Source organism: Manihot esculenta, chromosome 1, assembly GCF_001659605.2.
Source record: "Manihot esculenta cultivar AM560-2 chromosome 1, M.esculenta_v8, whole genome shotgun sequence".
NCBI classification, from domain to species: domain Eukaryota; kingdom Viridiplantae; phylum Streptophyta; class Magnoliopsida; order Malpighiales; family Euphorbiaceae; genus Manihot; species Manihot esculenta.
The window spans coordinates 18534936-18546108 of record NC_035161.2 but is presented as its reverse complement, the minus strand read 5'-3'; the positions used below and the strand labels follow the sequence as shown (position 1 = coordinate 18546108).

Sequence of the window (11173 nt, the reverse complement as noted above, 5' to 3'; positions counted from 1 at the left end):
TGTGTCAGATCTTTCGCAAGGGTCAGTCGGTTTTGACTTCTATGGTGTGTGACTTGAAGTAAGACCGCAACTTTATGGCTAACATGAGTACTTGAAATGCCAATTTTTCCAGAGAATAATTCAACTCCGCTCCTTTCAAAACTTGGCTGGTATAATCTATTGGGCTTTACTTTCCATTACTCTCACGAACGAGTACCGAGCAAATTGTTTTCTATGTCGAAGACAAATATAGTATTAGTGTATATACCCTAAGCCATTAATTTGGACATTTATATTACTCATTTTGTTATTAATAAAGAGGTTTTGTCATCATTGTTATTTGTTTGCATGTTACATAATAATGATTTATATCCCTAGTTTTTATTATTATAGAGATAATAGCATATATATAACTAGTATGCATATTGATTGATAATCATAAGATGATTATATGTATAGTAATTAAATCAATATTATAGATACTTGTTAGAAAATAAAGTATTAGATAGATCCACATTGAGATCATTACATAGATTAGTATCATTAGTGAATCTCATAATAGTTATGAATTAAATCTTGGACTTGAGATTGTCATAGTTTCTGACATAAGGACTATTATGTTTTGACATAATCAAATGTTGTCTTTAATCGAATAATCATAAAGGTTATGGTTGGGTATGATAGAAATTATGTAGTGGATATTGAACAATCAAGATAGAATTTATCCTTCTCTCTAAGAGAGATATCTTTTAGGCCTCTCAATAAGTCAGACTGAAAAATACATGGTCATGCTCAAATGAATTGATAGTATGACTGATGACATTTGATTTTATCAGTCTATTTGGAGATCGAGTAATTATAAGGTTGAACAATATGAGTATGACACTGAACATGACTTATGTTTAAACTTGATATCGTGTGACAAAGGGGTTAATTCATATTCTATTATAAGGCTTTAATTGGACAATCGATCCTCATAATAATTGAGTAGTTATAATGTCTTGCTAGAGGCCACTTATGACTTATAGGCTTTAATAAAGATTGGGCCTACTGCCAATTAATGTGCACCTATCAGATCACACACAAAGAATGCATTATTGGGCTGGACATTATTAATGGACTTGATGTCTATTAATTTGTTATTAATAATAATATTAATAAACCAATCTGTATTTGATATGGATTGGAATATCAATCATTTCTCTTTCTATTCCAATTTGAATTGAATAAATATATCAATATCTATTTTTTGTTAGACCACACATAACAGAAACACATTCTCTAAGAGTAAGAGAGTTGAGAACTCACGTATTTTTTGGTGAAAAAGGAAGCAGAGAATCTCTGGCCATTTTTCAAGAGTTAGCACTCCAGACAGCAAGCATTCGTATGGATACCAGTAGAGAGTGTTTATAAGAAACGGCACCTGGAGTCCACTGAATATTTCAAAAGCTTCTAAAAGGTTAGAATTTGAATCCTTCTGATCAGACGAAATTTAGACCATTTTATTATATTGTTATTAATGTTAATTTGCACATTTTCTGCCTAATTTTGTAATTTTGATCTTATTTTGCAGAAAATGGTGTAAAGAGGTAATTTGGTGAAAATGCTCTTAAAACTGCCTAAAATAGGATAAAGGAGAACAAGTTGCTTGCCCAAGTCAAGTTGCAGCTGAAGTGAAGATAAATAAGGAAAGTACATTCAGCAGAGTAATTTGAAATTCAAATTTCAAATCTTTAAGAAGTCTTTCCCTTGTTGAGGAAGCCAAATCTCAAGAAGATGCACTTGCCTTCCAAGAATTCAAAATTCAAAATTCAAAATTCAGCATTCAAAATTCAAAAGAAGGCTCTACCTCATCAAGGAGATCTAGGGCAGCACATTCAGCCTATAAATACATCACATAAGGAGCCGCCCCATCTCTTCTCCTCTCCACTCCAACATTCAGTTGCATGCCTCACTCCTTCTCCAAGCTGATTGGCTTCTTCTTCATCATCTCTTTCTTTTGTTTTGTGTTTTGTTTCAGCCATGAATGGCTAAAACCTTTTTTCTAGTTGAGGATTAGGTGAAACCTTGGTTTTTTTATGGATTGGGAGATCTAAATACATTGTTTATCTTTTGTTTTTCAATATTTATGCAATTTCATGCTTAATTCTATTGTTGCTTTGTAGTTTAGATCAATAGGGCCAATTGATTTTTGATTGAAATGTAATAATTTATTAGTTTGGATAGTTTTAAGTCTGTAATTGCTTGGATTATTCAAACACAAGTAACTCTTGGTGTAAAAACTAAGGAAATTGTATGATCTAGCAATATCATCATACGTTTGGGTAGCTAGAATTAGGTCTCTCTATTTCTTAATGCAATTGACAGTTATTAGATGCCTAAGGCCCAAGGACGTTCCTTGGAAACTTGTTGATTAGTGATTAATTAGAGGACGTTCTCTAATTAGTTTATGCTTAAGGAGGGATATGGTGGTGAGAAGCCTCTTCCATCTCCATAACTAATTTATTGAATCAAATAAAGGAATCTAAGTATCAATGAGCAATCCCAATAATTGAAGTGGATCCAATTCCTCAACTAGAGCTTTTCTCATATTTGAATCTCTATATTTTATTATTTTCCTTATTTTATTACTCTCAGTATTAGTTTAATTCATCAATCTCAAAACCCCCCTTTTTATTTTACTTTCAGTTTACTTACTTGGTCTTGATAAGGAAAATAGGTAAGTATCAATTCCCTGTGAATTCGATCCTTTTGCCACTATCTACAGTTGTGAAATTGTTGATAACCAAAAATGTTATTTTTGACCGGTTTCGACAACCGCATAGTCACCTTCTTTTTGAATTAAACGAGACACTTGATTCCTGGGAGGTAATCTAGAGATTAAAATTTTTATTCCGCTACATATTTTGATTGCTGTGATCTCTAGATTTACTAACATATAAGAACAAATCTTCGCCTTTGACAGGCGGGTTTAGCAATGGGGGAAAGGATAAAAAGGCTTTTAAAATTTCAATGGCCTCTACGCACTCTTTCTCCACTCAAACTTACCTTTGCCTTTTAAGGCCTTGAAGAACGGGAGGTATCTTCTTGCTGAACAGGATATGAATCGGCCCAGGGTGGTGATTCGCCTATTTAGCTTTCATTGATGGTCTTTGGTACTTCCATGTTTTGGATAGTGCTGATCTTTTATGAGTTCACCTCTATGCCTCATTCCGAGATTATCTATTCTAGAAATTTTCCAGCCTTTACCCCAAAGGTATATTTTTTGGGTTCAGCTTCATTCCTACCTTGTCTAGGACATCAAAGCCTCTCTGGGTATTCTCTGGAGGTTTCTTCCAATGACTAGCTTTTAACTACCATGTCGTCGACATACACTTTGACGGTAGACCCCACCATGTCCTTAAAGATTTCCAATACCAATCTTTGATACATAGCTCCTGCGTTTTTCAACCCAAAAGGCATTACTTTGTAGTAGAAAACTACCTTGTCCGTTATGAATGTAGTCTTTTCCGCATCCTCGATATCCATCATGATTTGGTGATACCCTGAGATGTCATCGAGGAAAGAGACCACTGTGTGGCCTAAAGTTGAGTCTACCAATCTATCAATGGACGACAAAGTGATCTTTTGGACATGCTTTATTAAGATCGGTGAAGTCCACACACATTCTCCACTTCCCGTTAGCTTTCTTTACTAGAATCGCATTGGCCAGCCATATGGGATACTATACTTCCTTTATTAATCCTACACTCAAAAGTTTGTCAACCTCTTCTTTGATCATCTGCTGTCTCTCTAGTGTGAACTTTCTTTTCTCCTATTGGACTAGTTTGACATTTTTGTCGACAAATAGCTCGTGAGTGTTAAGAGCCAATTCTACACCTGTTACATCTTTTGGGGACCAAGCAAAAGTCGACACCCAATTTTTTCAATAATTCCACCAGACGAGACCTTGCTTTACCGGTTAATGCGGTGCCAAATCGTACCTTTCGCTCCTTTCCTATCTGGACCTCCTCTATAGAATCTGCCGCTTCTGGTTTTACATGAGATTCTGATTTTTTCAGCAAGTCAATGGGCATGGTTGCTTTTTCAAGACTTTTTGTTGGGAGTCCATAATCTTCTTTGGCTAACCTTGGATAGCCTCGGACCACTGATATGCCACCTGGAGTTGGAAGCTTAAGACACATAGTGCTCATGTTAATAACAATACAGTGGCAATTTAGTACTGGACGGGCAAGTATCACATTGTATGTAAATGAGATATCTACCATCGCAAACTCTGCGTATAACTCTCGCCTATATCTCTCATTTTCCAACACTAGGGGGGAAGTTCATAGTACCCAAGACTATCATGGTCTTGTTTCCTAATCCTATAAAAGCATAAGAAACTCTAGTGAGGTTGCTTTTATCTAAGCCCAACTTGTTGAAAACATTTAAGATGAGAAGATTAATAGAACTATCTGTATCCACAAGCACCCGCCTTACCTCTCAATTCAGCAGGATCTTAAAGATCAGGGGATCATTCTGAAAGAAGCCTACTGCCTTATTAGCAGGATCGAACCTTACCTCCTGTTTGACCCATGGCTCTTGATAGATAGAAAGGACATTTCCCGCCTCGCGCTTATTTTTGCCACTGCCCTTATCAGGTCCTCCTATAATGACATGTACCATTCCGAACATTTCGTGAGTGTGGAAAGATGATGACAAACCATTCGTGATCTAAATGAGTAAAAGGAATTCAATAGATTTTTTGGCAGCGAAATCAAATAATGTAGCCAAGATTTAAACTGATGACATGGCCGAAATGGAATGGAGCTGCAATTGGCTAGGACCTACAAGGAAGACAATATAAGGTGGTGGTGGGTGCCCACAGCAACCACTCTAAATTTGTAGAGTTTTAATGTTCAATAATAGCGAAAGTGTAATGAAATGCTTAGAGTTTTAATGTTCAATAATAGCGTACCTTTGTCCTTATGGTTCTTCTCCCTTTTATATTGTAGGAGATTAGGATGAGTATGGTATTTCTCTGATAATCTGACGGGTGTCGAATCCGTCAATTAAAACTTATCTTTCTTTCCTGAATTCAATATGAATTTGTAGATAGGGTAAGTGAGTATCGATCCTATAGAGACCTTAATTCTGTTTAATTTAGATGACTAGTTGAATAAGAAGAATAGTTTAAAAGAAAAAGAGAGAAGAAAGAAATTTTTGTTTAAAGAAACTGATTTTGCCTTGGGCAAGCGAAAAAAAAAATTAAAAGAAAAACAAACAATGCAATTGAGATGATGAAACAAATAATTAAATTAAATTCAGCTTAAGGTAATCAAATTGAGGGATTTGGCAGTTGATTATTGATTAGAAAAATAATTCATTTTATTATTTATTCTTTGGTTATAGTAGTCAAACACGCGAATCCACCAATTCTTTCTTATGATTAAATTAATTCGCTTCGCGCTTAAATTAATTCCTAATTAACTAACAACCCTAACACGCGTGTAGATTTAATTAGTTACCTGCTTTAAGAGAGAAAAATCCAAACTTCATCAATAATAACACGCAAATTATTTAAATCAAATCTACTAATTTCTTAATATAAATGAATATGCTAATTGCTACTTGTTATGAACCCAATTAAACAATTATGGATTTAATTATGTTAATTAGCAATATGTTGTTTTTCCAAGAGATTAATGGGCCCCTTGAATTCCTAAGAGGACAACAATGGAGATGCTATTTCTCGAAAATAGAAATCAATAGAAAATATAAATAAGATGAAGAGAATTTAAGCATATAATCTCACAACTTGAATAAAACCTCAATTTGGATTAACTTTCAACTTAAAAGAATTGTTTTGCCTCTAAAGATCATAATAAAATTGCAAAAACTATAAAAAAAAAAAATAGAAGAAGAAGGGGGTGGCAAGGAAGGGGGGCAGCTGTTTAATGGAGAGAAGAAGAGGAAGAGAGAATATGATGCCTAGGTTAATTCTTGGACAGCCTTTATATAGGTTTTTTCCCAACAAAAAGATAAATATTTACAATTTAAAATAAACTCTACTACTCCTATCTTATCCCTATTTTAATTTAATTGTATTTGCTCCAATTTGAAGTTTATCCTTATACGGCTGGAAAAATCGAGTTGAGGTGGCATTTTTTGAAATATGGAGCTGTCCATTGCCTTGGGCTACAGGCTTGCCCAAGGCTGTAACCCTCAATCCGAAAATTTTTCAATTCAGCCTGTTTTCATTCATTTTTCTTAACTTCCGCTCAAAAATCTGTCTCAAAATCAAATTTTAAATAAAAATTAATTATTTATATTAAAATCATAACAAAATCATGAAATTTAATAAGGAAAAATTGGTGAGTTTTGCAACTCATCATAATCCGGCGGTAATTTGACCGTCTGCTTGATATGGAAAATCGCTAACTATTTAAGTGAAAATCCCACGATCACAGTTATAATGGAGATATGTCAGACCGTATTTGATAATAGTAACTTCACGTCGAGATTTGCCTCGTTGAGGGAGGGACGAGTCTTTTAGTGATAGTTTGGATGCTAAAGTATCCAAATTTTTCTTATTTCGGAACAGACCGCATTTTCGATTCACTGAACTATTGCTATGTGGACCTATCTCGTAATAACAATCTATGTCTCACTTTTGGCAATTGTTATGTGCATTAGAAATCATAATAATTTATTATTCATTAATACTGATATTAAAAATTAATATTTTTAATAATACTAATTAGAAAAAATATTCGCTCAGAAACTAAAACTTTGTTTATTTGTAAAAAATTAATTTGTATTTGAAAAATATTTATCATGAAAAATATTTTATGTAGAAAATATTTTTTAATGAGATAATTATTTTTTATTGTTTAATTTTAATTTAAAAAATAAAATTTATTAATAAATTTATACATAAGAAGAGATATGGAAAATAATTTTTTCTTTTTAAAAAAAATCATTTTCTTTAAAATATTTTTTTATGAAAAAATATTTTTTGTTAATTAAATTTTTTTAGTGTTTCAAATGCTAAAAATTATAAAAAATATTTTCTTTAAAAATATTTTCTGTTAAATAATCAAAGCGTAAATTTTAACGATTATAAATTTACAAATTTTCAACTTTTAGTATTTGATATCAAAATAATTAAAAAATATTAAAAATTGTTTAAAATATAAATATTAAAAAATAAAATAAAAAAGAATGTTATTGACTATCCCTACTTTTGTCTTTGAAAATACAATAATTATGATATATTTTGCACTAACATATCTATATAAACATAAATATATCCATTTATGCATGCGTGTGATCATGCACATATTTTGCACAACTAAAATAAACTTTTAGATTCGTCCTTATTATAGCTACTGCATGGATCATCACTACCTATTATTGGAGTTAGAATTCGAATTTGTTTAATGCATGGCTCATGCATAGAATTAAATGTAATGAAAACATTTAAATACATTAATTAAATTAATATATAAATATTTATTATAATATATAATTATAAAGTTGAATTTCATGAACTCACAAATTTAATTTGGTGATAAATGTATTTAAGTAAATTTGAGAAATCTCGGTTCTACTCTCCACTCCCCAATTCCCAATCTCTAATCTCCAATCCCTTCAAACAAAAAAAATTGAAGCATAAAAGCCTAGCACTTACCACAGCGAATCGATTTCATACATGCAACATAAGACTCTTTCGTTTTTTATCATTTATCTTCTTTGATGAGATCACTCATTCTGATAGCCAGAGATTATAAAAGTCCTTATAGTGCAAGTATTTCTAACCTGATTTTAAGGAAATTGAAGATCCTGAATTTTTTAATAGTCCAAAACACATCAAAATTATTTTTTTTATAAAGATATATAGAAAATTAAATCGAAATCTTTTAAAATTTAATTTAATACACTTGCTATCAGATTAAATTCGTGAGTATAAAATTATTATCATCTTAGATATGAAATTATTATTTTTGTATTTTTATAATCTTTAGATTTAGATGAATGAATGAAATTTTATTACTCAACCAAAAGAAAAAGGAAAAAATATAAGTAGAGATTGTAAGATTGTTTGATGGTACCTTAACAAATGGAAAGACAAAAATGTTGTTAGGTTAGGTTAGGTTAGCATCTAACACCAACAAACCATCATGTCTAGCGGGAGACATACACATGTAATTTTATAAGCAAGATTAAAGATCTCCATTAATTGTATCTCTTTAAATGGAGAGTTGTACCTACAATATATAGTAACATGTCAATTGCTTGAAGTTAAGTTAAACCCACCTTGTTAATGCTATCTCGTGTCTGAAAATTATCAAGTTATTGACCCGCCAACCAATTGCTTTCTCTCAATCTTCCGTGAGGAGTAATGCAAGATGACACCAACTTCTAACATCATTTTCTTCAGGTGGGAAAGAAAAATCCACTAACAGGACGTTGGATGGTTGGCATATAGCTACTATTTTTAGATAATTATTATCCAAATATGAAAATTTTTAATTTTTTTAGCAAATCAATCATTTTTACCATGTCTCTGTGAGTTGTGCGTTTTTGTGGTAATCTAGGAATTATTTATAGAGTTGCTAATGATAATGTTGTCCATGCCTGAAGAATGAAGACGAATTGATCCCAGTTGTTGGTATGAGGACCCATCCCTTAGTGGAGCTTGTCCCATCATTGATAAAGATAGAATCTGTACCATCATGTATGTAAATTTGATCTCAAAAGCTCTATGTTGCTTCCGTAATTTTTTTTTTTTTTTGGAAAGGTGTTGCTTCTGTATTTTAACTAAAGTTGAATTATTAAAGTTTCCTTTTCTCCAATCTAACAGCAATATCCTCAACTCTCTCTCTCTCTGTCTCTGAATGATAATCACTAACTGATTCAATTCTCTCCATAAATACATTCAACAAGGCTTTTTGTACCTCTCCCATGCATCTCTTCCATCTCTAAAATAGACTTTGGCTTCGGTCTCTGATTTTTTAGAAGCTTGGAGACTCATGGGTTATACTCCAACAGCAACCACTCCTCATCTTTATCCTCAAGCACTTCAAGTTAAACTTTACCAGGCTTTCATATTTTCAATTCCCATCCTCTTCTCCATTATTCTATTCCTCTTGTTTTACTTGTTCTACCTCAAGAGAAGGGCTACCTCACTCTCATCTCCTACTCAGATTCTTCCGACAACAGCTAACCAGTCTACTCAATCTGTGCTCTCTGTAAGTCCTCTCTGTCTTCCTGTCATGCACGCGCGCGCGCGCACACTCATATATAGAAAAATCAGAAGAAGTTGAAGATTTCTTTTTTCCTTTTTCTGGAACATTTACTGTTATTGCGCTACGCATCATGGTTTGCCATTGATGAGCTTTGTGTATGAGCAATTGAATGCTAACTTGCTTTTGCAAGCCAAAACAAATGATTTAGTTTTTGTTTGGTTTTCTGGTTCTTTGTAATGATATCTATAGGTTTGTCAGATTGGTTTGAACAAAGAGATCAAAGACAAGCTTCCAATTGTATTATTTGATGAAGAATTAAGGACAAGAGAATCACAGTAAGTTACTGACATTTCCTTAATATTAATTCCCATACATAGGAATAGTGTTCTATAAATGGTTGTGGCATTGAAGTGCTAGCTAGTCCAGTCTATGATCTATAATGCACAACAGACATGTGTATAAGTGATAGTAATGTTTCATGACATTCCTTGACAAGGCCAACAAATCCCTGAAAGTGACCCTTTCAAAGTTTATCCATGTAATGTTCATGAACATTTTCTTCATTAATAAGATTATGTTTTGTACACCGTAATGTAAGTAAAATTCCTATTGAGATTTAATAGAAAATCTTGATTATATTACATTGCATTTCGGCTACTAAGTGTCGGAGAGAAACTTATTTTTCTCTTAAAATATGAAGTTTTCTGAGACATGATGCCTTTGATGGCTGATAAAGTTTGCAGACTATCTTTTAATATTCTTCACAAAAGATATTATATTAATGAAGCTAAGCATACGGACGCGATGCATCATGCCATATGCACACTTTTTGGTCCAATTCTAGAGTTCTTTTCGTTTATTTATAGGTCAAGAATGGAGATTCGCTTGGACTAATGAACGGCTCAGCACGATTTGGAAAATTCTTCAAATTCTTACCAACTCCTATTCAGCGAAAGTGCAGCAGCATAAGTTCCAAAGAGACTAGGCTTTGGATTGACAGGAAATAAAGTTTAATCAGCTGAAAGATTCATATCTAATGCAAATCAAAAACTTTTTTTTGTAGGTGTTGTGTTTGTTTGGGCGAATTCGAGATCAAAGAAGAGTTGCTGCAACTCCCAACTTGCAAACATGTGTTTCACATTGAATGTATTCATCATTGGCTGCACTCAAACTCAACTTGTCCACTTTGTAGATCCTTTGTGATCCCCACTACCAAACTTGAAAATCAGGCGCAGTCTGGTGGACTTGAGACACAACTACAGCAAGTTAATCCAAACTCCGACTATAGTCTACAGATTGTATCATAAGAACAGCAACAAGAGTTCAGCCATAGCCTTGTGGTACCTTATTGAAAAATCATCAACCGCTGAAGCTTCTTCATTGGACTCTGCTGAGAGCTTTCCTTTTCCACAGAGAATGGGAAGGGGTAGTTCAAGTCAAGAATCTGTTGCTCTACATATCCAAACATAGTAACACAAAGATGAGAAATTTTGTTTTCTTCATGAAGCTCAAATTAATAAAGTAGAAAGGCAGAGGACCTCAGCCATATACCACATACAAAATGGTCTAAGCTACTTTGGCTTTATGGACATTTATTTTATATACTTTTTCTTTCTCTTCCGCCTTTCGTCCACTGTTATTTTGATGCAATATAAAGCAGAAGCATACAGGAAAGATGCAAATAGACAAAACCTTGTTACTCGAAAATGAAAGAAGCTTCTATCTAAAGAGCCTATGTGGAAATGCTGAAGAGATAGTGATCTTGGTAGGCAATTTTCCTTCATCATTTCTTAGGGCTTTTTGCAAAATCAGGTTTAAAAAAAAAATATATTTCTTAAATCCTGGTCCGCAGAAAAAAATTTCTCGAATCAGGGTGAATAAGTGTTTTACCGCACTTATACTCTACCGCACTTATAAAGTGCGGTAATAGAGAAAAATAAAATTTTTTTAAGATAAAAAAT

The 11173-nt window shown here is 32.9% G+C and overlaps 1 protein-coding gene across 6 annotated transcripts; it reads left to right on the top strand.

The window, feature by feature from the left end:
- The first annotated feature begins 8299 nt into the window (after nucleotides 1-8299).
- Nucleotides 8300-10832, top strand: LOC110623064 (probable E3 ubiquitin-protein ligase RHA4A). 6 transcript variants are annotated; one of them, XR_006350269.1, is made up of 3 exons: nucleotides 8300-8701; nucleotides 9471-9547; nucleotides 10079-10419. XR_006350269.1 is itself a non-coding variant. In XM_021767946.2 (3 exons), the coding sequence occupies exons 1-3, from the start codon at nucleotides 8997-8999 to the stop codon at nucleotides 10104-10106; spliced, it is 324 nt and encodes a 107-aa protein (XP_021623638.1). In that variant the 5' UTR covers nucleotides 8809-8996; the 3' UTR covers nucleotides 10107-10419. The 6 variants fall into 6 exon arrangements, 4 of the variants coding, with proteins under 4 accessions (XP_021623638.1, XP_021623631.1, XP_021623621.1 ...); XR_006350268.1 differs by having other exon boundaries at nucleotides 8302-8701; nucleotides 9462-9547; XM_021767946.2 differs by lacking the exon at nucleotides 8300-8701 and adding an exon at nucleotides 8809-9215.
- Nucleotides 10833-11173: the final 341 nt, after the last annotated feature.

Coding starts and splice junctions, on each gene's coding strand:
- LOC110623064 (XM_021767921.2), top strand. CDS start 8,997: ATGGGTTATACTCCAACAGCAACCACTCCTCATCTTTATCCTCAAGCA. Junction 9,216..9,461: donor CTACTCAATCTGTGCTCTCT/GTAAGTCCTCTC, acceptor TGATATCTATAG/GTTTGTCAGATTGGTTTGAA. Junction 9,548..10,275: donor TTAAGGACAAGAGAATCACA/GTAAGTTACTGA, acceptor TTTTTTTTGTAG/GTGTTGTGTTTGTTTGGGCG.